This window comes from Erythranthe guttata, chromosome 2 (genome assembly GCF_056151865.1).
Source record: "Erythranthe guttata isolate IM_541 chromosome 2, IM_541, whole genome shotgun sequence".
Lineage (NCBI taxonomy): Eukaryota > Viridiplantae > Streptophyta > Magnoliopsida > Lamiales > Phrymaceae > Erythranthe > Erythranthe guttata.
In genome coordinates this window covers 144,711-170,953 of record NC_142534.1, presented here as the reverse complement: position 1 = coordinate 170,953, position 26,243 = coordinate 144,711, and the positions used below count along the sequence as shown (strand labels likewise).

The 26,243-nt window shown below is 35.1% G+C and overlaps 6 protein-coding genes across 8 annotated transcripts; all 6 read left to right on the top strand.

The window, feature by feature from the left end:
* Positions 1–2,218: 2,218 nt before the first annotated feature.
* Positions 2,219–6,958, top strand: EMB1030 (Alanyl-tRNA synthetase, class IIc). 2 transcript variants are annotated; one of them, XM_012981781.2, is made up of 13 exons: positions 2,219–2,490; positions 2,829–2,939; positions 3,036–3,244; positions 3,432–3,610; positions 3,707–3,785; positions 3,886–4,020; positions 4,109–4,258; positions 4,363–4,473; positions 4,558–5,475; positions 5,556–5,828; positions 5,924–6,133; positions 6,228–6,385; positions 6,476–6,958. In XM_012981781.2, exons 1-13 carry the CDS (start codon positions 2,391–2,393, stop codon positions 6,810–6,812), a joined length of 2,970 nt encoding a protein of 989 aa, XP_012837235.1. In that variant the 5' UTR covers positions 2,219–2,390; the 3' UTR covers positions 6,813–6,958. The 2 variants fall into 2 exon arrangements, with proteins under 2 accessions (XP_012837235.1, XP_088677820.1); XM_088821694.1 differs by lacking the exons at positions 2,219–2,490; positions 2,829–2,939 and having other exon boundaries at positions 3,139–3,278.
* Positions 6,959–7,197: 239 nt separating this feature from the next.
* On the top strand, positions 7,198–9,126 carry EXLA2 (expansin-like A2). Its single transcript, XM_012981782.2, has 5 exons — positions 7,198–7,521; positions 7,609–7,718; positions 7,806–7,984; positions 8,515–8,650; positions 8,739–9,126. The coding sequence occupies exons 1-5, from the start codon at positions 7,389–7,391 to the stop codon at positions 8,991–8,993; spliced, it is 813 nt and encodes a 270-aa protein (XP_012837236.2). The 5' UTR covers positions 7,198–7,388; the 3' UTR covers positions 8,994–9,126.
* A 2,268-nt stretch (positions 9,127–11,394) lies between these two features.
* LOG5 (Putative lysine decarboxylase family protein) lies at positions 11,395–13,528 on the top strand. 2 transcript variants are annotated; one of them, XR_016033066.1, is made up of 7 exons: positions 11,395–11,656; positions 11,781–11,878; positions 12,001–12,031; positions 12,134–12,233; positions 12,355–12,425; positions 12,660–12,917; positions 12,998–13,228. XR_016033066.1 is itself a non-coding variant. In XM_012981375.2 (7 exons), the coding sequence occupies exons 1-7, from the start codon at positions 11,540–11,542 to the stop codon at positions 13,163–13,165; spliced, it is 729 nt and encodes a 242-aa protein (XP_012836829.2). In that variant the 5' UTR covers positions 11,395–11,539; the 3' UTR covers positions 13,166–13,528. The 2 variants fall into 2 exon arrangements, 1 of the variants encoding a protein (XP_012836829.2); XM_012981375.2 differs by having other exon boundaries at positions 12,660–12,803; positions 12,998–13,528.
* A 2,479-nt stretch (positions 13,529–16,007) lies between these two features.
* NAC036 (NAC domain containing protein 36) lies at positions 16,008–17,394 on the top strand. Its single transcript, XM_012981376.2, has 3 exons — positions 16,008–16,297; positions 16,415–16,683; positions 16,777–17,394. The coding sequence occupies exons 1-3, from the start codon at positions 16,114–16,116 to the stop codon at positions 17,164–17,166; spliced, it is 843 nt and encodes a 280-aa protein (XP_012836830.2). The 5' UTR covers positions 16,008–16,113; the 3' UTR covers positions 17,167–17,394.
* Positions 17,395–18,052: 658 nt separating this feature from the next.
* On the top strand, positions 18,053–18,981 carry LOC105961347 (uncharacterized). Its single transcript, XM_012985580.2, has one exon. The coding sequence runs from the start codon at positions 18,105–18,107 to the stop codon at positions 18,873–18,875; it is 771 nt and encodes a 256-aa protein (XP_012841034.2). The 5' UTR covers positions 18,053–18,104; the 3' UTR covers positions 18,876–18,981.
* Positions 18,982–20,357: 1,376 nt separating this feature from the next.
* LOC105957393 (uncharacterized) lies at positions 20,358–21,387 on the top strand. Its single transcript, XM_012981314.2, has one exon. It carries the CDS (start codon positions 20,484–20,486, stop codon positions 21,252–21,254), a length of 771 nt encoding a protein of 256 aa, XP_012836768.2. The 5' UTR covers positions 20,358–20,483; the 3' UTR covers positions 21,255–21,387.
* The last annotated feature ends 4,856 nt before the right edge of the window (positions 21,388–26,243 follow it).

Here is a 26,243-nt window from a genome sequence, read left to right as displayed (position 1 = left end):
AACAAGGAAGAAAAGCAAATTAAAACAGATTGACAAAATTGGCTGGCTGCTGCTATATTTTATTAGTTTTTTAATTTATAATTAGTGTGGGTGGAAACCCTAATTTGACATTCAAATACAAAGGTCGTGTTTGGGGTGCTCAACTCAGGGCGGTGATGGAATAAAAAATATTTATTTCATTCTCAAACACAATAGTGAACTGTTTTCAGGTCATTGTTTGGGAGATAACGAATTAAAAGTAAACGTAAACTATAATGATAATTGGTATGAATTAAAGAATTGAAATTACATAAATATCCCTAAGTTTGACTCAAAGCCATTCTATACTGGCACGATGTTGACCATACTTTTTGACAACAAAGATGAATGATAAAAGTATTTTTTTTTCTCAATATATTAAAGCTTGCATAGGTCAAAATCTAATCACTGCATCTGGATTTGGAAACATGAAAGTGTTAACAAAATGAAAAGGGAATAGTTGAATAAATAAGTGAAATTCAAGAGCGTATGATCAAATGGGGAGCTAATAGTCATTGATGGTTAATTTATTTATGTATGTGAATTTAGTTTTTTCAAATCGATAACAATGACCCAATAAGTTGTTGATCATCCGACTAGTATAAGTATAGTTAATATAATGGACCAATAAAGACCAACACTTGCTACTACTATCTGGTAGTAGTAGTACGGCCCGTTTTCTTTGTTGGGCTATGGCTAAATACCAATTTGAACCGGATTTGGAAAAAGTCAAAGTCAAAGGCAAATGCAATCATATGTAACAAAGACTCCGATGGTGTTTGGGTAAACATCTGACAAGCTCTTACATCTGATAAGATGTTTTTAGAGCTGATAAGTTGTTACATCTTATTTTTAGGATTAATTTTTAGAGTGTTTGGATAATGAGCTTATTTCATATTTCTACTACTTATTTAAAAAAATCTTATTTGGTCTCCAATAGCTTATTTTAGAAAAAAATAAGATATTTTTTTAAAAATTTACCAAACACTTTGGAAGAGCTTATAAGCTCTAAAACATCTTATAAGCTCCTTTTAACATCTTATAAGCTTAGCCAAACACCCTCTTAGTAAAGAATTGGCGGAAAAAAAGACAAGATGATGAAGAAAGTACTGTTCAAAGAAAGAGAGGAAGAAATGAGAAGAGAGAAGCGGACACACTCAAACTGAGAGTAAAGGTGATAGAAGAGAGTAAAGCCTGAGTTAATAGGCGTTCACGATTAAACAAAATAATATGAACGATCACGATCAAGAAGTTTGAATCTGAATTGGATTTTAGTTGATTTGAGTATTTCTAGTAGTAGGACAGTCGAGTTTTATCTAACTGTGGACTCAATTTTGGGCCCAAAACTTTGAACATTTAGATTAAGGCTGCGGCTATATACAATACTCATTCCACTTGTGCAAGACCAAATTAAAGAAAGATTCCAAAAGATTCTATTTTATTAAGATGGAATGACAAGTATGCCCATAAATTAAATTGGTTTTTTTTTTCTCATGTAAGACCAAATACAAGTAATGAGAAAAAAACAAAAATCGACACCAAGGTGTCGAAAAACTATGCTACAAATCGACTCTTAAGCGTCGAATTTCATAGGTAAAAATCGACATTGACATGTCGAATTTATAGCACAAATTCAAATGTTGAATTTTATACCTCAAAATCGGCATCTAAATGTCGAATTTTATACCTCAAAATCGACATCTGAATGTCGATTTTTACCTGTAAAATTCGACCTGTACATGTCGAATTCGTTTGCGCGGGATTTTTTTTTGGAAAATCGATATTCTAGCTAAAAAGCCCATAAATGCATACATTATTGGGTTCTTCCATCATAGAATCTTCTATTTTGATGTCTTCTGACTCCATACTTGCCATCTTTGTAAGATTTGTTGAGTTTTGATGATTTTGAATTTCTAGGTTTTGTGGGTTAATGGAGGAGGAAGGAGAAAAGTCTTGTGGGTTTTGGAAGATGGAGAAGATGAGAGTTGGTCTTGTGGTTTTGTGATCTTGTGATATGGTTTTTTGTGTTTTTGAATTTTTGGTCTTGCATATTTGAAATTTTTTATTTTTTTAATAAATACGGGTATTATAGTATTTATACATTGAAAATTTTAATTTGGTCTTGCAGAAGTGGAATTAGTCTTGTATATAGCCGCAGCCTTAGATTAATTAATTACAAACCTAAGACAAGGGCTTTTAAGAATGTTGATAGTCCAGGAATCCAGTTTGATTGGAATGAACATGTGGATATCATCCCAAAAGGGTCTTATCCTTTGTTTCTCATCTCTTCAATTCCCAACTTACATTAACGGTCAATCAATCCTACGACAAATACTAGCCAGGTTCTCCAACACACAGAAGAGTGAGCTGAAATGGGGAGCGTGAAGCTGCCTTTCTCTGTCCAAACCAGACATGGCGCCAACTTCTTGCTCTCTTTTCCCATTTCAAGATTCCGCTCCCCTTTTCCCGCCGGTAATCTCTTTGTCCAGATTTTTCGATCTTTACTTGGAAATTTCGTGTCTCGTGCGTTTGTTTCTTTCTTATCTGTTTTATTAATTTGATTTTCGTCTCAAGGAGTTCGACCCATCACCCATGTTCAATTTTTATAGGATTTTCTGTAATTTCATTTGTTTAGGATTAGGATATATATCCATTTTCTCAAGCATGTGGATAAGTAACCATTTTTTGAAAGGAAAACATTTTTCTTTCTTGGTCATGATTTTGTTTGATAAAACTCAATTTGGTAATAATATATTAGAGGGTTAAACATTCTTGTGTAATAGTTGATGATTCTAGTGATTGAAATACAGGGGCGAGAGACTATAGAGGCTTCATCATACAAACTCTACCCTCAGTGGATCCTTGTCGGTTGAGCTATACAAATTCCCATGACAAAGTTTCTCATTTTTTCACTGCAAGAGGTAAACATCACTGTATGTTTTAGAGGGGCGACTCTCGTAATTTATACATCACTAATGTGTTAGAGTAAATTATTCATGCATAAATTTTAATTTCAGCTTCAGCAGAACCCTTGACTGAGCCGATTGTGGAAGATAAACAGTTGAATGTTTCCACAAGTGGCGACTCTATCCGTAAAAGATTCCTTGAATTTTACGCTGTGAGAGGTCATAAAGTTCTTCCAAGTTCTTCGCTTGTCCCCGAAGATCCAACAGTTCTTTTAACAATTGCTGGAATGCTTCAGTTCAAGCCCATTTTCCTCGGGAAGGTTCTATTTGTTCCTCCTCAGCTTTTAAGTTTAGGTCAGTCGGTATTGAATGAGTGAAAAGAAAGACGTAATTACATCCAACAGAATAATGGAAGAAGAATTGAGGATTTGACGAGTCACCTTCCTCAGAAAATTTAATTCAAAGACATTTTTTATTTAGAAATTGACTGTTATGAATGTTTGTCAGGTGGCTAGAGAAGTGCCCCGTGCAGCAACTTCTCAGAAATGCATACGCACAAACGATATAGAGAATGTCGGTCGAACATCTCGACATCAGACATTCTTTGAGATGCTTGGGAATTTTAGTTTTGGAGATTACTTCAAAAAAGATGCTATAAGATGGGCATGGGATCTTTCAACTGTTGAGTATGTATTATAAACCGATGAAAATCATTCTAATCATGTATTATAATTTAAATTCATTGTTAGTTGATTCCATAATCAGTTATACCTTGCATGTAGGTTCGGATTATCAGCTGAAAATTTATGGATTAGTGTGTATGAAGATGATGATGAAACTTTGGCAATATGGCATGACGAGGTAAGAGAAAATTTACATAACTTGCAATGTTGCACGATGGTGAAATTTGTGACAACTATGTGCATAGTACCATTAAGAAAATTCATTATTATTATTGCAGATTGGTGTTCCTGTACAACGTATAAAGAGACTTGGTGAAGAGGACAACTTCTGGACTAGTGGAGCAACCGGTCCTTGTGGGCCCTGCTCTGAAATTTATTATGATTTCCATCCCGAGAGAGGACATTCGGATGTTGTAAGCATTTTTTCACAATTAAACGAAATTTTAATTTTCTTCTTTCATAGTTTGTAATAACACTAAAATCATGTGTAATGAAAAACAGGATCTTGGAGATGATTCTAGATTTATAGAGTTCTACAACCTCGTCTTTATGCAATATAATAAAAAAGACGATGGATCGCTCGAGCCTTTAAAACAGAAGAACATCGATACTGGGCTAGGCTTAGAGCGTATGGCTCGTATTCTTCAACAGGTAATTAAGTGTTTGCTTGCTTAAAATTAAAGAAATACAAACACTAGCTAGTCTCTGTTCACATGTTAAAAACTTTCTTATGTATTTCTTCGTTTTTGTTGCAGGTTCCGAATAATTACGAAACCGACTTGATTTTTCCCATCATAGAGAAGGCCTCAAATTTGGCAAATCTTTCGTACAAATTTGCAGACGAGTCTAAAAAGACGTACCTTAAAGTATGTAGGTGGTGTTGTCGTATATGTTCATCTTTCTCTTTTCTAAAATCTTGAATTATTTATTTATAATTTCATCCTTTTCAGATAATCGGAGATCACATGCGTGCAATAGTTTATCTTATATCAGATGGAGTTTTCCCATCAAATATCGGTAGAGGCTATGTGGTTCGAAGGCTAATCAGAAGAGCCGTTCGAACAGGCAGGCTGTTAGGTATAAAGGGGGATGGGATGGGAAATCTTGACGGAGCGTTTTTGCCAATACTTGCCGAAGAAGTTATCAAACTAAGCACAAATATAGATACTGAGGTAAAAATAAGAGCTGCCCGCATATTCGAGGAACTGAAAAGAGAGGAGCTTCGCTTTGTATCGACACTCGAGAGAGGAGAGAAGCTTCTAGAACAAATTCTAACCGATGCATTGTCCACTGCTCAGATTAACGGAACTGTACCTTGTATATCTGGAAAAGACGCTTTTGTCCTGTACGATACGTTTGGTTTTCCTGTGGAGATAACAAAAGAGGTTGCAGATGAACGAGGTGTTGGCATAGATATGGAAAGTTTCGACGTAGAAATGGACAGCCAAAGAAGACAGTCTCAAGCTGCACATAACACAGTCAAACTCTCGGTTGAAAACGGGGCGGAGTTGACAGAAAATATTTCAGACACTGAATTTCTTGGTTATGACACACTTTCGACGAGAGCAGTTATTGAGGGTCTTTTAGTAAATGGCAAGGCGGTAGAGCAAGTTTCCGAAGGAAATGAAGTTGAGGTATTACTAGACAGAACCCCATTTTATGCTGAGTCAGGGGGGCAAATTGGGGACCACGGCTTTTTGTATGTTACTAAATCTGGAAATGTTAAAGAAGCTGTTGTGGAGATTAAGGATGTCCAAAAGTCCCTCGGTAATATATTTGTTCATAAAGGTACAGTCAAAGAAGGTGTTATAGATGTAGGTGGAGAAGTAGAAGCTGAAGTAGATACAAACTTGAGGCAGCGTGTGAAGGTGTGAGTCTTTAATACTCGTCTATTGTTTGATTATTAACAAAATTCAGTTATTATTTTGATATATGGTTGTTTTGGTAGGTTCATCATACAGCTACACATTTGCTCCAATCGGCACTTAAGAAAGTAATAGGGCAAGAAACATCTCAAGCTGGTTCGCTGGTGGCCTTTGACCGCCTCAGGTTTGACTTCAATTTCAATAGACCACTACGCGAAAACGAAGTGATGGAAATCGAAGGGTTGATTAACAAGTGGATTGGAGATGCGACACTCCTTCGAACGAAAGTGATGCAATTGGCCGATGCAAAGAATGCTGGTGCTATTGCCATGTTTGGCGAAAAATATGGAGCACAGGTACAAAACTATTGATTTTTATTTTTCTTCTAATGGAGCACAGGTAATTTTAGACTGTTTAATTTATATAATATTCTAATGCAACTCGTACATAGGTACGAGTGGTGGAGGTACCTGGTGTATCGATGGAACTATGTGGTGGGACCCACGTGAGCAATACTAGTGAAATACGTGGCTTCAAAATAATATCCGAGCAAGGAGTTGCTTCTGGGGTGAGACGAATTGAAGCTGTGGCCGGTGAAGCTTTTATCGAGTATGTAATTGCAAGAGATAACTATATGAAGCAGCTCTGTTCTACTCTCAAAGTATGCAAATTTCCTTACTTAAATATCATCTTATTATTTGAAGTGGCTAATTATTCATTAATAATAATAATTAATGTGGTTTAATTTGGTGAAGGTGAATGCTGAAGATGTCACAACGAGAGTGAACAATCTGTTGAAAGACCTACGAGACGCAAGGGGTGAAGTTTCGGCGGCACGTGCAAAAGCAGCGATTTACAGGGCATCGACTATGATTAGCAAAGCGGTTACTATAGGATCGTCGTTAAAGATAAGGTAAAAGAAAAGAAGAAGTAATGTCTTATTATTACATAACATATATTTAAGACATGAAATTTGAAGTTGGAATGAAAATGTTTGGTCCAGGGTGTTGGTTGAGAGCATGGACGAAATTGATGGTGATGCATTAAAGAGTGCTGCTGAGTATTTAGTGGATAGTTTAGAAGATCCAGCGGCAGTTGTATTGGGTTCGTGCGTGGATGAGAAAAGAGTGAGTTTAATAGTTGCGTTTAGTCCTGGAGTAGTTGGTTTGGGGATTCAGGCTGGGAAGTTTATAGGGCCGATAGCTAAATTGTGCGGTGGGAAAGGTGGCGGACGCCCTAATTTTGCACAGGCTGGCGGAAGTGAGCCGGAGAAATTGGGGGTTGCACTTGAAAAGGCGCGTGAAGAACTTGTGTCGTTTTTATCGGAGAAGAGTGGGTAGAAATGTAATTGTGTGAGATTAATGATGCATAGAGCAAGGTATGTAATTCTATGAATTTGGTGATTCTTTTTTGGTTGGAATGTAATAGTTTGCAAAGCACAGGAGAAATGTGAAATGAATGGTTATAAAATGAAATAGTTGAGAAAGTCATAGTAAGATGGAGAAATTTATAAGTAGCAATAAAAGCGCACAAACACATAGCAAGAAAAAAGTCTCTCGTTCTCACCCCCCGCATATACATATAGTATTGTTTGTGTAAAAAAGTGGGTGTGTTAGTGCGTGTATTTTATTTTTATGATACACACAGTCACAGAGTATATATGCTCTTTTTTTTTTCAATGATGATGGATATATGTATTTTAATTTCTCTCTCATTAGTTTTCTTATCTTTTATTATTAATTAGTAATTACCTATACTCCATCCTCATCGTCTCACTTCTCCTTTTCTCCACTCACTCACACGCGCAAACACACACAAACACACTCTTTCTCTCTGTCTATATATATATATATATTCCCACTTTGATCGATTCACATAATTAATTCTCAACAAAATTATTACATTAAATAGTTATTATGGGTGAATATTTTGGTGTGATTTGCAGCTTAGTAGTAACTCTGCTTCTTGCTTCCTACGCAACTGCGTGTGATCGCTGCGTGCACCAATCCAAAGTTGCTTTCTTTTCCAAACCTCAACCCCCCCTTCTGTGTAATTTTAATTTCTCTCTCATTAGTTTTCTTATCTTTTCTTTGTCTGAATATATATTGAAATAAAATGATTTAATAATGAATGCAGCCGGAAGTTGTGGTTATGGTTCTCTGGCTACAGGATTCAATGAAGGTCGTCTTGCCGCTGCATCACCCTCCATTTACAAAGATGGAGCTGCCTGCGGTGCATGTTTTCAGGTACTTTTTCTTTTTTTTTATTAATTACTATATTGCCTATATATATTTTTTCAATTGATTTTTGGTTAATTAATTTATTATTGGCAGATAAGATGCAAGGATGACCAAATTTGCAGTAAAGAAGGGACTAGAGTATTAGTGAGCGATCGGAATGATGATAACAAGACCGATTTCGTGGTTAGCAGCAGAGCTTTCATGGCCATGGCTAAAAAGGGTATGGCCCACCAAATTTTGAAACTTGGCCTTGCTGACGTGGAATACAAGAGGTTAGCCCTTAATTACCACATCTAATTACCAATTACTATTACTACTATTCTAGTTTATTTATTGATTCAATGAATGAATGGACGTTTTTATGAAAATATTAGTACTAATTATGATAATGATGGATTTTCAATTAGTTGCATATTATTGCTTTTGGTTATGAATAACATAATTGGAAAACGATAAATGTAGCGCTAGTGGTCTTGTTACACCCACCTTTACAGGATAGGAGATACATACCTATATTGCCCCGAAATTTAATATTTATGTGACCATATTCTTTGAAAAAAATTGGTCATTAAATGAATGCAGCTCATTATGGAGTATCATTTTATTTAGCCGTTTCAATTCAAAGTCCTTGATCTATAATTCTTTTCAACGGTCATATATATGATTTGTGTTCATACATTTATGGCATATGGTTACGTACACATATTTTTGAATTGTCGTTGATTAATTAATTGAGATATACTAACTATCATAAAATATTAATGATCATATTAATTACATATATATTATGATTGAGCTGCAGAGTAGCATGTGATGAGTACAAAAACAAGAATTTAGGCCTTAGAGTAGAAGAATCAAGCCAAAAGCCAAATTATCTGGCCGTTAAATTGTTATACCAAGGTGGTCAAACACAAGTTGTCGCCATGGATGTTGCTCAGGTACATGCATATTCTTCTAGTTTTCTTCCATTTACCAAAATTTGTTAAAATATATTTCAATAAATAAATATTAAATATAAATTTGTAGGTTGGATCGTCAAATTGGAATTACATGAGCAGGAAATACGGAGCAGTGTGGGACACAAGTAGGGTACCAAATGGGCCGCTCCAATTCCGGTTTGTTGTGACGGCCGGGTTTGATGGGAAATGGTATTGGGCCAAAAGTGTGTTGCCTTCTGACTGGAAAAACGGGTCCATTTACGATTCGGGCCTCCAAATTACGGATATTGCTCAAGAAGGCTGTTCCCCTTGTGATCATTCCACCTGGAAACAATCAATTTAAATTTAAATTTAACCCACCTTTAATTACTCTCTCATTTAGCTTTATATACAATCAACATTTTTTTTTTTTTTTTTGAGAAACTTCTTCTTTTCAAGTATATAAATAATAAAAATAAAAGAATTGCCCGTGGTCATATTATTATTTATTGTTAATGTTGATGTAGGAAACAAGGCCCATTGGGCTGAATCTTTTTATACCATTTGAATGTCAATTGCCACGTTAGTAGACTAGAGACATTAATTAAGAAAGATAGGCCTATCATGTTTTGGGCATTAAATTCACAAATTACCAGTTGTGAACGGACAAGTAGTAATTAATTGTATTACTTAATTAATAAATAAACAAATTAAGGAGTTAATTCAATGACGGAACATGGCGAAAGGCCACTATTGAAATTTGAAATTAAAGCGCCGCCCATAGCTTTGCTCGACCACCACGGCTCCTCCCTACCTTAGTTTACACCATGTTACCTAGCTAGTAATATATTAGGTTCTATTTCCAAGCTTAAAATTAAATAAAAATAAGGGTTCTAATTTTCTTTTTTGAAATATAAAGATATGATATTTCAAATAAAAAAACATTTAACTCGGGAAACAAAAACTTGTGAAATGGCCTCGTCCAAAGAGACAATATGTAGTTGCAGAGACTGTGGTCCTCTTGGATTGGATTTTGTCCTTGGCTTTTTCTTTTTTTCTTTTTGTAACTGAAATTGTACATATAGTATGTTTTGATGTATATATGGAGTACTAACGTATTTACGTGGTTCATAGTTATACACGCCATATATATATATTTATATTAATATATAAATGAATGCCCTCTGTTACGTTGATGATGATGCATTATATTATATTGTTTCTTCACGTACGACATAATCCCTTTAATTCATGCTGTGTTTGTGACTTTGGGATCGATATCTGCCCCATCAAAATTATCTAAATATTAATATTGCTGATATATAGATGGAGGACTAAAAATACATAATATTATTGAATAATACTGATAATATTAATTAAAATTATCATACTGTTATTATTAAATATTAATAAAAAATTGATGCGAAAGATAAATAGGACTGACCTGCAACTGCAAAGGTTTTGGACATTCGAATTTGGTAAAGGTGAAGTATGGTCAGACAAACTGTGTAATGAACAGTGAAGATTTATGTGAAAAGTCATCATCCCCATTTATTATTTATTTGTTAAATAATTGCTGCTCCATCTTTTCTTTTTCTTTTTTTATTTTTGTATTATATTATTTTTAGTGAAGCGTGCAATCAATTTAGTGAGAGTAGTACTAATGCTACACGAAAAGGTCCCCTACTTTTTTCTATTTCTGATATTAATTTTAGCATAAATATCACTTAACCCCTTGTGGATATATTGTTTTGCAGTCCACCCCTCGTCTAGTCTATTTCAACTTTAAGAAAAACCCTCCAATATTCTTAAGCCAAGTCTTATTGGTAATTAACATGATCATTATGAAGTGAAGGTTTCATTGCTACTTTAATAATATCTTCATAAGATAGTAGTATTATTTTAAAAAAATAAATTAAAAGTAGGAATAATTAAAAGAAAAGGGAAAAAGATTGAAGACAAGAAATGACTGCACGTGTCTGTGACACGAGGAATTAGAAGGAATGATTGTGTTGCAGTATTGCATTAAATGGATTGAAATAGGAGTCTGTACAAATTAGCTTAATTTTAGGCAAAGTGATAATGCAACACTCTGCTGATTTGACTCCTCATTTTCTATATCATTACATTTACATCCCCCACTTCGTCCTTTCACTCTTCATTCTTTATTTATTTATTTATACATATATAATAAAAAAAATATATATATTTAACATTAACCAAAAAAATCTAAGACCAAAATTTGTACTTAAAAAGTCCATTAAATTAAAATCATAATTACTTAAAGTTTCAAGAATTCAAAGTTGTTTGATGGAAATTAGATGAGAATAGATGTAAGTTTGTTAGTAAGAAAGAATTGTATGATTAGTAATTATGAGCATACCATATGCATTGATTATTAAATATTAAAGCCCAATTAAGTAGATGTGATATTATTGAATAGGAGAACATGGCTAGAGAGAGGATCCGGGACTATTGGGCCCCAACCCAAACAAATAGTCCATTAACAAATAATTAAGTTAATGGGCTAATTCCATTAATTTAAACTCATAAACCCACCCACTAAGGTGTTTAACTCAAATTAGTCCAAGGGTTTAATCTAATCTAATCTAATCAAATGAATGAGGTATAATATAATTGATGATGAGTAGGTGCAGAGCCACGTGTACGCTCGGGGTTCGAAAGCGCAAACCCCAAGCCGAGATGAAAAGTAGCCTTTCTTTTGTCTGCGTTTAATCATTATTATTACTCCTCTTTATATAAGAAGAGAGCATCCATTTACGTTTTCCATTCCTATTAGTAACCGCAGGTACATAGTGTGTTGTTTCCCAAGTCCTTTGGTTTTTCCCACTGAAAACTGCGCCAAATTAAAACACGAAACACTAATTAGAAAAAATAAAGAAAAAAAGAATGGAAGACAAAGTTGTTGTAAAATCGAGATTCGGTAGGGTTTGCGTCTTCTGTGGGAGTAGTTCTGGGAAGAGGGAATGTTACAGAGAAGCGGCACTCGAACTAGGGCAGGAGCTGGTACTTTTTTTTTTTTTTTTTATTCAACAACAAGATTCAAGATTCTGCCTTTTTGTCTTCTTTTTGTTTCTCCTCTTTACATTTGAATGATTAATAAGTAAATGATACATGTATTTGCATGAAGGTGGCGAAAAGGTTGGATCTTGTGTACGGTGGAGGAAGCATTGGCCTCATGGGTTTGGTGGCTAAAGCCGTTCATGCTGGTGGCGGACATGTTCTTGGGTATTTTTTCTTTTCTGATTTCTGAATAATAATGTCTCTTTCAATCACATGAGAATATTTGTGTTTGTGTTTTTTTTTTTCTTTCGTACTAAATCTATTTTTGGATTTTATTGTATCACCAGGGTCATACCAAGAACTTTGGTTGGCAAAGAGGTTTGGCTTCCAATGTTTTTGAATTTAATCCAGCATTTTATTCTGTATAAATATGTAAAGATTGTATTTTTATCTGTGTTATTGTATATTGATTCATTGCAGAAAACTGGTGTGACTGTTGGTGAGTTGAGAGTGGTGGCCGATATGCATCAGAGAAAGGCTGAGATGGCCCGCCATTCTGATTGCTTCATCGCTTTGCCAGGTTCTCTCTCTCTCTCACCCACACACACACAGAGTAATGCATAAACATTCTTTGATTCTGTCAATAAGTTGTCTTTTTGTATTGCACCTGTTCATCATGATCATGTTGTGGTTGTTATTAGGAGGGTATGGCACTTTGGAGGAGGTGTTGGAGGTTATAGCATGGGCTCAACTGGGAATCCATGACAAGCCTGTAAGTATTTTTATATTTTTTTTCTGTGCAAACTAAACACCACCACAAAATCTTTACACATAAGCATAGTTGCTGCATTGCACTAATTAAACTACTAGTTGACCTTTTTAGTTATTGCTTAATTAATAGTATGGATATGAACCTAAGCCACAGCCTATTAATTAATTAATTATTAATTAATAAATATTGTGTGCTGAGATTGAGACCGATGAATTAATATTGATTAATAATTAGGTGGGGTTACTGAATGTTGATGGCTACTACAACTTCCTCCTCACTTTCATAGACAAAGCAGTAGACGATGGTTTCATAAAGCCATCTCAGCGTCACATCTTTGTATCTGCCCCAAACGCAAAGGACCTTGTCCAAAAACTGGAGGTTTGTTCTAATATATTAATTTGGACACTCGATTAATTTTGTTTTTATTGAGGTATCTTTTTTCCCATAGTCTTCTCATGTTTCACTAAAATGGTACAGACAGACAATACATGGGTAAGAAGAATCTTGACAGTTTAGCCTTAATTTGTTGATGATGTGTATTTTGCTTTTGTCTGATGATACATATATCATAGGAATACGTGCCTGTTCAAGATGAAGATGTGGCCAAGTTGAACTGGGATGTTGTAGAAATTGAACAGCCAACTTGTCCGGCCACACCACCGCCACCAACACCACCGGTGCCGGCAAAACAATTGGGATTCAGTGGCTTGCAGCAGGCTGAAATTGCTTCAGTCATTTGAATATAATATTAGTGACCCGGGCCATATTAATAATGGTGAATGGTGTCAAAGTAGTAGTTAATGTTCATCATAGTGTATTTGATGAATATATATATATAAGTGACATGTTGCTCTTAAATATAAATGTTGATATGTGAGAGAGCAAAGTAGAAGAAACAAAAGGAATGGAACAAAATATTTTGGCAGTAGTAGAGGAGCATGCAGCTTTATTCTATTGTGTCTGTCTGTATATATATTGAAGGCTCAGGCTCAGGCTTATTGCATGCCTGCATTTTGTGCCTGACTTGCAAGCTGTGCTGTGTGGTTTTTGTTCACAATGCATATTATATTTCCTTTTTTATTTGAGACAGTGTTTTAAGGTACTGTTTGTGGTGTTGGATGAAATGTGAGTTATGAACCTTACAAATATGTTGTGTTATCTTGTTTCCCTTTTATGTGTGTATTTGTGTGGGAATTGGGGGGTTATGGTGTGTGTGTGTGTGTGGAGTTAAGGACAAGAGAAGTGGGTGTAGTAGTGTATGAGGCTTCACTTTTTATAACACAACTTGCACTCAAATGTTGTCACCTACCCTCTTTCTTACCCCAACCTCTCATTTCCACTTCTCTTTCTTTTCTTTTCTTTATTTCTACTTCTTATCTTCCTTTTTTTCTGCTTTTTTTCTTTCTTCCTTTAAATGTTAACCAATATATTTTGTATATTATATATAAGGGTTTTTGGCAATTTGCATCCTTAAATTGCAAAATAGGCAGATTGCACCCTTTAAAAATAAATTGTGTGGCACTTTGCACCCCAAATTACTTTTTGCTTAGAAAAATTGCCTGCAACTTGTTGAAAACTTGAAAGATGGGTAAATTCGCAATTCTCTAATTATCTATTCTCTTCCCCCAATTCTTAATCATCATTCCACTATTTTTATATTTCGTCCTATTAATAAAAAAATTCTAAATTCTTCTTAGTCGTTTCTATTTGCCATAATATGTACATTCTGAACTAAAACTGAAGAATGGTCGGAATATATAGACAAGAGTCCAATAACACACCTTCAGAAAATCAAGTTTTATTTCATGGTAGCTATTTTTTTTTTTAAATAATTTTACAGATCCAAACTATTCAATGGCAGCAAAAAGATTCCCATCTTGAAACTAATAGGCACCACCCTTCTACCACCAAATAAACTTCTCAGTAGCCTTATCTTATCATTTGACTATTAAAAAAAAAAAAATTTAGGGCTCGGTCTAAAATTTCCAGTTACATTATTTTTCATACTCAAAAGAAAAAAGAAAAGTGATTGTATTATTGTTTAGTGTTTGTACCGATTTCACCATTGAAAGAAATAGCTAAAAAAGATTTTAGGATTTTTTTGTTCGAAGGGACGAAAGATAAAAATGGTGGAACGGTGATCAAGAATTGAGGGAAGAAAATAGATAATAAGAAAATTATGAATTTGCCCATCTTCCAGGTTTCCAGCAAGTTGCAGGTAAGTTTTCTAAGCCAAAAATGTTTTGGGGTGCAAAGTGCCAAACAATTTATGTTTAAAGGGTGCAATCTGCCAATTTTGAAATTTAAGGGTGCAAAGTGCCAAAATGGTGTAATTTAAGGGTGCAAAGTGCCAAAAACCCTATATATAATTTTATTTTTATTTGTTTTATTAATAATTGAAGCAAAGTTGGATTGATGGGCCATATTAATAATTGAAGCAAAGTTGTGAAACAATTTATTGGGAAGCCCAAATTCAGTTTAAAGCCCGCCTTTATTATTGACAAATATGCAACAAGTTCTTATATTGATTGAAATTATGAATAAGCAATTTGTTATCTAATTCGTGAATTCTTTTAATTAAATTGATGGAAATTATTATTTTTTGTTTAATTTATTGTGTATTCAGTTTTACTTCTTTAAGGGAATGTATGTGCATTTTAATAAAAAAAAAAGTTATATAATTCAGTAATATCAATTAGTTAAGAGTGTAGATGAATGAAAAAGAAAAGGTGGAAATTCCATGTAGTTTGAATTAGTCAAGTATTTGGAGTCAAGAAATGGGCCCCATTTTGCAAAGACAGTCTTCGTGGAAGACTTTCACAAGTCAAGCGATGTTGATTGTGTATTGTTTTTCTAATTACTTGTTCTCTTATTACATTCCAATTTCATTCTCGACGCGGTTATGTTACTTATTCTCTAGCACCAACATATATCACATATACATACATATTAATGCATGCCACACACTAATTAGTCACCGTCCGCAAGTATATTATTAATATTATATACTTGTCTATAAATTTATCAAATATTAATTATTAATGTTAAGGAATATTAATAATAATAATAATGAATGAATTAATTAACCATTGGAATCAATATATACTACTTGAAGTGGAATGTGAAGGGTCTGCATGACGTTTAATTTCGAGATGCTGCTGCATATTTACAAAATTTGTTGAATATATATGAAAGCGTTACTCAAAATGAAGAGTAATATATCGTGTTGTGTCACCACATGATGAATATGGGACCTTTTTGAATTCAAAATTCATGGGAGGTACGTACGTATGTACGTAGTCAAGATTCTTAATTCTCTCTACATTAATCTTTGCTCGGCCAAGTCTTTTAGATACATTAATTCCTTGTCTAAAAAGATATATAGAGAGAGAGAGAGAGAGAGAGAGAGATAGATACCTAATTAAATGCATGTTTTTTCTTCGACAAACCGCGTGAATTAATTCGGTAATTCTGTCAGCTAATGGCAAGACTGGACAAGTGATTAATGGCCCACATAAACTTTGAAATTTTATTATGGTGGGAGAAATAAGCTAAGTAGTATTAAGGAAGGACCAATACTATCTATAAATGAACCCTCCTCGGTAGTGATGTTTGCATACTACAAGTTTATGTTTAGTGGTGAGACGACTTGGCTAATATTTTCTCAATAATATTAATATATATCTTCATGTCCATGGATGAATCAAGATCATGTGAGGTAAACTTGCCTGGATTCAGGTTTCACCCAACAGAGGAAGAGCTCCTTAGTTTTTACCTCAAAACTATGGTTTTTGGTAAGAAATTACGCGGCGGCGGCGGCGATATCATCGGTTTCTTGAATATATACAATCATCATCCCAGGGAACTGCCTGGTACCTACCTAATTCTACTTTTTCAATCAATATTCAATCAATAATTATACTTTCTTAATGATCTATAGGGATGGCTGTTATAATGTTTTGATTTGTAATAATGAAAAAAAAAAACAGGGCTGGCAAAAATAGGGGAAAGAGAGTGGTACTTTTTCGTGCCCAGGGACAGAAAACATGGCAGCGGAGGAAGACCGAACCGTACTACTGAAAACGGGTTCTGGAAGGCAACCGGTTCGGACCGTCAAATACATACAACATCGGATCCCAAAAAGGTGTTAGGTCTGAAGAAAACACTTGTTTTCTACGAGGGCAGAGCACCACGTGGAACAAAGACTGATTGGGTCATGAACGAGTTTCGCTTGCCCGACAAATGCTCCCCTCCCAAGGTACATCGATGTCATATAGTATTCCTATGTTACATGTGTTTTTTAAAATAGACATATATGTCTGATAATATATACATGCATGTATGTATGCAGGACATAGTGTTGTGTAAGATATATAGAAAGGCAACCTCTTTGAAGGTGTTGGAGTATAGGACTGCAGTTGAAGAAGATGACGAAACTAAGTCGGACACTAATTGTTCATCGTTATCTCCTCCACCAATGGATTGCATGCTCTCCTTTTGCAACCAATTTGAGGAAATAAACAACATTGAAGTACTAAAGAAAGAAAATGAGGAAATCTTATTGCATGTGAAGGAGAGTAGTAAAGTGAAGGGTTGCTCTAGCATCGTTTTGCCGAACGGAAGCGATAATATAGCAGAGCTACAAGTTCCTAAATTCAACACGGACTGGACTCAAGATTCTTTCTGGACACAATTCAGCCCCTGGCTTGACAATTTCGCTCCTTTCTTGCCAATGTGCTGATATTATTTATTAATTTCCCAACACATGTATATTGCCATTCTTATTAACGCCAATAGGGCCTTCTAAATCATGAAACTTGTGGCTCTCTTTTGGAAAGGCATAAATCACGAGCTGTTGCTTCGTCTGTCAATTTTGTGTTGGTATATAAAGGGGAGAAGGTGTTGTAATAAATAAACAAGTGTCACACATGCTTTTGCATATGATACTATGGCGATGTTTCCGTATTAATGTTTCTTACCATCACGAAACATACATATTTTATATCTAAAGGCTTTTGAGTAATGCAACAGCCAAATTAATCAAATTGTATGCACGAGTGCAGCTGGTGACCTGCCCCCTTCTAACATTGAAATGCCACCTCAAATTATAATATTGACAGATCAAATATGACATCAAATGCAATTATGGTGATTTACAACGACATAATTTTTTTTATGTAATGCACGAGATGATTTCAGGTTCTGTTTTAGGAAGAAGGAACACAAGGCCAGATAAATATTACTAGTATAATTATGTTGTCTGAGGATGAAGAATCAAAGATTCATCAATATTCATGTGGTTGGCACCTTCACCCACCGTATAATCCGTTCCACAAGAGCCGCTGAGACATCACAACCGATACAAACTCTCTAAAATTATTAGGGCATTCGTGCAGCGATTAATAATCGAATCATCCATCAGAATAATGTCATAATTAACATCTGTTAACACATGGGGAACAACATAGAGCACAAACATCGGCAGAATAGTAGTGAATCCAGATCTCATCAATATCACATTGCTGGTGCTTTGAATACCCCATTATGATTCCTTTTGTCCCCTTCATCTACACACTATATATACACACACCAAATGCATCAATTCAGACACAACAAATTTTCTTCATTCAACATTTCCTATTTCAAAGCCTCATTTCATCCAAATAAAAAAAAAACAAAATGGCATTCTCACCATTGAGATCAAAAGCCCTTCACCATGGCCGCTCTCTTAGTTTCCCTTCTCAATCAAACCCTTCCATTTCTCACTTCAATGAAAACTTGGCCAAAATGGAAGCTTCTATGACAATGGAGGCAAAACTAAATGGCCTAAGAAACTTGTACTCCAACATCGACGATCTACTCATGTTGCCTCACATTCAACATATTATTTCACAAGAATGTCAGACAAAATGGATTGATCAAGTGTTGGATGGTTACATCAGGCTATTGGATGCATGCACCACAGCCAAAGATCTCTTCTCGCAAATCAGACAACAAGTACAAGAGCTACTTTCTGCTCTAAGGAGAAATGATGTGAATGGCATCGACAACTATCACATCTCCAAAAAGAAGTCAAAGAAGATGATCCTAAAGTCTTTGAAAGATTTAAGGACTCTCAGATGTAAGAAAAATGTTTCATCCTTGGATAAAGACGATGAAACAAAGGCTCTTGTACATATGTTGAAAGAAGCAGAATCAGTCACTATTGATGTCTTTGAAGGCTTGTTATCATATGTCATCGGGAACAATGTGCAACCCAAATCGAGCACATGGTCGCTGGTGTCGAAAATATTGCCATCAAAGAAAGTATCGAATCAAAGTGAAGAAACAGATTTGAATGAGATGAAAGAGATGGACTCGATCATTCAAATTCTTGAAGAGGAGATAGAGTGCTTCTTCAGACAGTTGATCAAAACCAGAGTTTTCCTGCTAAACATTCTCAACCACTAGACTTTAGATTCATTTTTGGATCAAAATTTTTGTAGATTAGCTTTATACATACATACTTGTACAGAATACCCGATTCTTTAAATCAAAGAAAAAAATACATGGATTATATCTCTTCTACATTGCTTGTTCATTTCCTGATGTTTGTGAATTTGCATTCATTTATTTTTTTATTTCTCATTAGAACCAAATTAAACAAATAATTAAGAACACGCCGGGAGTACCTGGATTAAAGGATTATCTACCAATTTATTTTTATTATTATTTTAATTTTAGTTTCTTTTTAAAAGAAAGAATTATCTACCATTTAGTAGATGCATTTGTATAGAAAATGAAAATATGAAAACTGAACAATCTGTCAGCCACATGCAATAATTTGGTATGAGTTGCAATTACTTCATCATTGATAATTTAAAACTCTTTTCAATAAGTTTGGCTGTTGTATGTTTAAATTAAAGAAATTAATCTGGGCTCGTGTTATTCTGCATTGCATTGAATGATTGACACAGTTAAACAGAAATATCTCAAATTTCCAGGTAAATTATATAGTTATAAAATTCAGGCCACGCGATGGCCATGTATAGTTTAACAATACCAAAGTTGTCAGATTCCAATTGTCTGTGAGGAGAGAACAATTACTGACCAAATTATTAAAAAGATACTTAAACCATAATATAATCTTGAATTAATCTCACATGCTTATTGAAAAGCATATATTAATATGGGGAAAATATAGTTTGTACCCCTGAATTATGGAGTTTGTCCCCAAACAACCCCCGATTTCATATATATATATATATATATATATATATATATATATATATATTAATTACATATATGTATGTACATCTATACCTGTTTTATTTCCATTTTAATTATGAAAAATAAATAAAAAACCCATTAAGAATAAAAAAAATCTATTGATTTCTAATTTTAGCTAAAATTCAAAAATATTTCATAAACTAAAAATTTGATTACATGGCTTTTGAGTAATGGTAGAGCCAGCCAGATCTATGAAATTGCATGCACGAGCGCAAATTGTCCTCCAGCACCCACTGACAACAAGTAAGCATATATTATGTTGACAGATCATAATTTTATTTTATGCAATACAATGCAATGCACGAGATGAGATGAGATGAGATGATTTTTAGGAAGAAGAAACAAAAGGCCAGAAAAATATTACTAGTATATTTATGTTGTCTGATGCTGAACAACCAAAGATTCATCACTATCCACCTTCACCCACCGTACATTCCGTTCCGTTCCATGAGATCGAGGTGCTGAGGCGTAGTATTTGTGTACGAGCTGACTAATAATCGAGTCATATATACATTAATTTATTACATTGGTATCAGGATGGGGAACAAGATATTAGCATAAACATCGGCAGAATAGTAGTGAATCCAAATCTCAATATCACATATATATAATGCTGGTGCTTCAATTATATCATCACGATTGATTCCTTTTGTCCCCTTCATCTATAGACTATATATATACACAGCTAATGCATCAATTGAGACATCACAAATTTTCTTGATTCAACATTTGCTACTTCATCTCTAATTAATAAGCCTCATTCCATCAAAGATCGATAAAGAAAAGAAAATGGCATTCTCACCATTGAGATCAAAAGCCCTTCACCATGGCCGCTCTCTTAGCTTCCCATCTCGATCAAACCCTTCCGTTCCTCAGTTCAATGAAAACATGGCCAAAATCGAAGCTTCTACAACAATGGAGGCAAAACTAAATGGCCTAAGAAACTTGTACTCCGACATCGACGATCTACTCATGTTGCCTCACATTCAACAGATTATTTCACAAGAATGTCAGACAAAATGGATTGATCAAGTGTTGGATGGTTACATAAGGCTATTGGATGCATGCACCACAGCCAAAGATCTATTCTCGCAAATCAAACAACAAGTACAAGAGCTACTTTCTGCTCTAAGGAGAAATGATGTGAATGGCATCAACAACTATCACATCTCCAAAAAGAAGTCAAAGAAGATGATCCTAAAGTCTTTGAAAGATTTAAGGAGCCTCAGATGTAAGAAAAGCAATTCATCCTTGGAGAAAGACGATGAAACAATGGCTCTTGTATGTATGTTGAAAGAAGCAGAATCAGTTACTATTGCTGTCTTTGAAGGCTTGCTATCATATGTGATGGGGAACAATGTGCAAGCAAAATCGAGCGCATGGTCATTGGTGTCAAAAGTATTGCCATCCAAGAAAGTATCGAATCAAAGTGAAGAAACAGACTTGAATGAGTTGAAAGAGATGGACTTGATCATTCAAATTCTTGAAGAAGAGATAGAGTGCTTGTTCAGGCAGTTGATTAAAACCAGAGTTTTCCTGTTAAACATCCTCAACCACTAGGGTTTAGATCCATTATATATGGGATCAAAAATTAATTTGTACATTAATATTAGGAGGATTATATATACTTGTACATGAGAATATACAATTGATTCAGTAAATCAAAGACAAACTACACGGATTATATCTTCTACATGATGGCTTGTCTAATTTTATTTATGATGTTTGAGTATTTGACCATGTCCATTATTCATTCATGATTCTTCTAACAACAACTCTACATGAGGGTGGATCTAACTCATTTTAACATTTTACAGGTGTGCAAAGAACTGATCAACAAACCCAAAGGACAAATTTTACATGATTTTCATTTTTTTTATCACTGCTAAAAGACAAACGGAATATTGACAACTCAGATATTATTGAACTATTACAAGGCCCTCGTGCGACCTCACTTATCATATATTATATCCACTCTGTTCTTATTATTAATGTTTCGTATAATTGCATGCACATGTTGCTAAATAATTTCTCTAAGTTATAATTACATGAGTGGCTTTTCAAGTTCTGCTTTTATATATATATATATATAAAAAATGTCTGTGCCTGTTGTCCAGCATGCATTATTGATCTCAATTTTGTAGCAGGAATTTTTTACTTCGTGGCACGTCTGATCATCGTTGTTAAATGTGAACTAATGATAATTGCTTAACAAGCAGAAAAGACAAAATGTGGATTCATCTCTGCTGAAACTATAAACATGTGAGATTAATTCAACATTATATTATTATTTTCCTTTAAATAACTCTTTAATGATTTCGTCAGTAATTGTTCTCTCCTCACAGACAATAGGAATCGTGACAACGTCGGTATTGTTAAATTATACATGGCCATGCCATCGTGTGGCCTGAATTAAAAATAAAAAAAATAGCAAATAAATTACAGATTCACCCTGGGTGCGTATTTTTGACCCTGGAAAGACTAAAATATCCTTTCAATTCTAAATTTCAAAAATTATAGATTCACCCCAATAAAATTCAGCTCCAAAATCAAATTCTTCAAAATTTTCAATTCAGTCCTTGGCACTTTCAGAAAAGCCATCTTCTCCAAATTAACCCAATTGTTTTTTTCTTCATAAGGTGTAACAACAACAAGTCACTTCTTTCATCGATCTTTGAACTCTGTAAACATTATTCGTACATGGAAAATTTCAAAACAAACGATAAAAAATAGAGTAGCCATTAAAACCAAATCAAAAACGGCATCTGAACAATTTAACACGAAATTACTAAAGAAATCCAAATAAATTTGAAATTTCCTTCAGAACCGCCACCGCCATGGGAAGAGTAGCCACGGTCACCACCGTAACCGCCTCGACCACGGCCGCCGCCATAACCAACTCCCTCACGACGCCCATAACCAAGGCCGCCGCCAGAGACGATTTCAGTTACTCATAAATGGTGGCTCTCCGATGTGTGCGGCGGTGGATGTACCAGTTAAGGTTTTTGGGGGGGGGTGGGGGGGTGAGCAGGAGGCGGGGTGGGTGGTGTGGGGAAGATGAAGCTCTAATGAAAAGTAAAAACAAGGAAAAATCTGGATTCAGAAAATTTGAAGTCAAAACTCAAATATCAGTTTGTTAGAATCCGAGAGGATTCTAATTTCGGTTTTTCAGCACGTGTGTGAAAACCGTGTATAAAAACTAGGGAAGTTTCCTTAGTTCGTTTAAACTCTCATTTTGTCATTAATTTATTAAATTGCCTAAGTGTTTTGATTAACAAGGAACTTTCTTGACAAAAGACTTTCATTTGTTTCACAACTCTTCTTCCTTACGTGAGAATAAAAATAACCTAATGGGCTATACATTTGCACAGGGCTCTACTATTCAAAAGGAAGTATAAAAGGAGGAGCATCAACGTCTTTGGAGGCCGTCCCTTTTATTTTGAGAGAAAAATTATTTTCTGCTCTTACGTTGCTGCTCCAGACCTTTTGATCTTAATCGAGAGAAGAATTCAGAGAAAATATATTTTTTCCTCTCGTTTTTATTGCTCCATCGTGATACGTGATTTTCATAGAAAATATATCGGCTTCAAGGCTTTGTGGTGAAGACACCAAGATTCAACGAGTATCACAAGTTTGCTTCGTCTATATAAAAAGAAGATCGGTTCTTCGGGAGAGGGGCTTAAACAGATCTCGGGAGGAGATCGATCCGCCGACTGAGGGATTCAGCGTTGAAGGGAGTTCAACCGTGCAGAGCAAGGGACGTGCTGCAAATTGAAGATTTATAATTCAGTGTAGTATACAAGAACGACGTCAACAAAGAGGGAGTCTTTGTATTTTGATTAAGTCCTACTACTGTATTCGTAAAACTAAAAATTAGTAAATTTTATTTGCAGGTCCCCGTGGATGTAGGGTACAATTGTATCCGAACCACATTAAAATTTGTGTCTCGTTTATTTCTGTTTTTACGAACTGCTTCACGAACTGTTGCAACACTTCACGCAACAGTAACGAAAAACTGAATCTGACACAAATAATTTATATCTGCACGAAATAAATTCTAACAATTGGCATCAAGAGCCTGTCACTAGATACACTTAGTGAGATTTTGGGATTTAATTTTTTAATTTGTTTTATGCAGATATGTTTCATCGTGAAGGAGCTTCTACAGTACGACCACCTCTCTTGGATGGATCAAATTACTCTTACTGGAAATCGAAGATGAAGATGTTCATCAAGTCAGTTGATGAACGAGCTTGGCGTGCTATTGTGACTGGTTGGACCCCGCCCATGGCTAAAGGAACGGATGGTATACAAACGGTAAAACCAGAAGAAGCATGGACTAATGAAGAGATATTACTTGCCAATTACAACTCGAGGGCGATAAACTCAATTTTCAGTGGCGTTGGTGACAATCAGTTCAAACTGATAGCATCGTGTGAATCAGCAAAAAGGGCATGGGAGATCCTACAAGTGACGTATGAAGGCACATCAACTGTTAAAACATCTAAGTTGCAGATGCTAGCCACGAGATTTGAGAGTCTTCATATGGAGGAGGACGAGACGATTGCTGATTTCCACGCTAAGCTATGTGATATTTCAAATGAATCGTATGCACTAGGTGAACAATACTCGGAAACAAAGTTGGTAAGAAAGGCACTACGTTCATTACCAGAAAGATTCGCTTACAGAGTTGCAGCAATCGAAGAAGTGAGAGATATCAATACGCTAAAGCTAGATGAACTCATGGGTAAACTGCAAACCCAAGAAATGAATTTTAGAGCAAATATTCGAGAAAAGAAAAAGGTGAAGAATGTGGCATTCCAAGCTGAAGCTTCCCATGGCATCTCACAAGGCCAAACATTTCATGAGTGTGACATTGATGTTGAAGAATCCTTAGCAATTATGTCAAATAACCTCGAAAGCCTGCGTCAAAAAATTGAAAATAGAGAAAATTCCTCTCAATCAGGTAAGTCTGTTAACCCTAACAAATTTAAAAAGTTTTCTAATAATGGTTATTTTGGTGATGCAAAGTCTAGGAGAAAGCAATGTCGAGAGTGTGGGGGTTTTGGACATATTCAGGCCGAGTGTGCGAGCACTTTGAAGAAAAACAAGATGTCACTCACCACTATTTGGAGTGATAAAGAGGACAGTGATGAGGATGAGAACAACAAAGGAGATCAAACCACTAACTTTATGGCATTCAGTGGTACTACTTTGATGAGCAGAACCGAGGGAACTGTTGCAACAGTCTGTCCGACAGATTTCAGGTATGATGAATTATCTTTAAATAAGGACAATAGTCTGACTTCATCATTTAATTTTGCAGGTGAATCTGAGAGCAGTAGTGATGATGAAGAGCCAACCCTCGAAGAGGTGAAAGATGTATATGAAAAAATGTACCGGAAGTGGCTTGAAGTATCTGAGGTAAATAAGCGCCTTGAAAATGATAAGCATGTTCTCATAGAGGAAAATAAAGTGTTGAAGGTAAGAATTTCTACTCTTGAACAAAATGTTATTTCTTCTAGTAGAGAAATAGATAGCTTGCAGGTTAAATTTGCTCAAACCTAAGATGTTATTTCTAAGTTTAATACTGGTAGAGTAACTTTGAATGAAATTTTGAAGAAAAATCAGCCGAACTACTGTCGTATAGGTATAGGGGGTAACCAGCTATCTACTGGTGCATCGAAACAGAAAGAAAATCCTAAAAGAAAAATCAATTTTGTTAAGCAATCCACTGTTTCACAGACTGTTGCGACAGTTGCACCAACACAGCCATTTCAAAGAAAAGTTTTTGTTCCTACCTGTCATTTTTGCCATGTTCCTGGTCATATACGACCCAGGTGTTTTAAGTACTTGAAAATGGTTAAAAGAATAATGGCCCGCTCACCACTTTCCGCTAAAATTGATCACACTTTTGTGTCGTCTCAAAAACCCAAGATAAAGGTTGATTTAGTGAATAAAACTCAACAAAAAATCTGGGTAAAGAAGTCTGATCTTAATTGTTTATCTGCCATTACTTCTTTAAACTCATGTGATGATTGTACTAACTGTTCCAACAGTTCTGGTGACAAAGCTAGTTTGGGGAATAAAAAACTTGGTAATCTGAATTGTGATAATTTGTATGCGAAAAATAAGTTTATGAATCCAATTCAGCATTCGAGAACTAAGCTTACTGATATTTGTCATCTTTTCATAAGGGGCTTGGTCGAAAAGGGGGTTGTCTCAATTGATTATGCTGCAACAGAGAATGAATTAACTGATGCTTTTGCAAAAACCCTTGATGCACAGAGATTTGATTCCTTGCGAAAATCGCTGGGAATTTATGTTGTTTAATCTGATGCAGTTGCATGAACTGTTGCAACAGTCTGTGTGTCCAGACTTGCAACTTTTAGTGGTAGGACACTTCATATGTTTTTGCATCTCATATAGGACCTGCATTAAGCATACTGCATATGATTGAGACTAATGTGAGTTTGATACTTCGTGTACTTCTAAATTTTGTGGGGGTAGAACTTCACCAATTCCCAAAATGAGTACTTAAAAGGCTCC

Excerpts from the sequence above, each read along its gene's own strand:
- NAC036 (XM_012981376.2), top strand. The coding sequence starts at position 16,114 with ATGTCCATGGATGAATCAAGATCATGTGAGGTAAACTTGCCTGGATTC. Across the intron at positions 16,298-16,414 it reads TCATCCCAGGGAACTGCCTG|GGCTGGCAAAAATAGGGGAA; the intron begins GTACCTACCTAA and ends AAAAAAAAACAG. Across the intron at positions 16,684-16,776 it reads ACAAATGCTCCCCTCCCAAG|GACATAGTGTTGTGTAAGAT; the intron begins GTACATCGATGT and ends GTATGTATGCAG.
- LOC105961347 (XM_012985580.2), top strand. The coding sequence starts at position 18,105 with ATGGCATTCTCACCATTGAGATCAAAAGCCCTTCACCATGGCCGCTCT.
- EMB1030 (XM_012981781.2), top strand. The coding sequence starts at position 2,391 with ATGGGGAGCGTGAAGCTGCCTTTCTCTGTCCAAACCAGACATGGCGCC. Across the intron at positions 2,491-2,828 it reads CCGCTCCCCTTTTCCCGCCG|GGGCGAGAGACTATAGAGGC; the intron begins GTAATCTCTTTG and ends ATTGAAATACAG. Across the intron at positions 6,134-6,227 it reads AGCTCTGTTCTACTCTCAAA|GTGAATGCTGAAGATGTCAC; the intron begins GTATGCAAATTT and ends AATTTGGTGAAG.
- EXLA2 (XM_012981782.2), top strand. The coding sequence starts at position 7,389 with ATGGGTGAATATTTTGGTGTGATTTGCAGCTTAGTAGTAACTCTGCTT. Across the intron at positions 7,522-7,608 it reads ACCTCAACCCCCCCTTCTGT|CCGGAAGTTGTGGTTATGGT; the intron begins GTAATTTTAATT and ends TAATGAATGCAG. Across the intron at positions 7,985-8,514 it reads GCTGACGTGGAATACAAGAG|AGTAGCATGTGATGAGTACA; the intron begins GTTAGCCCTTAA and ends ATTGAGCTGCAG.
- LOC105957393 (XM_012981314.2), top strand. The coding sequence starts at position 20,484 with ATGGCATTCTCACCATTGAGATCAAAAGCCCTTCACCATGGCCGCTCT.
- LOG5 (XM_012981375.2), top strand. The coding sequence starts at position 11,540 with ATGGAAGACAAAGTTGTTGTAAAATCGAGATTCGGTAGGGTTTGCGTC. Across the intron at positions 11,657-11,780 it reads TCGAACTAGGGCAGGAGCTG|GTGGCGAAAAGGTTGGATCT; the intron begins GTACTTTTTTTT and ends ATTTGCATGAAG. Across the intron at positions 12,426-12,659 it reads TGGGAATCCATGACAAGCCT|GTGGGGTTACTGAATGTTGA; the intron begins GTAAGTATTTTT and ends ATTAATAATTAG.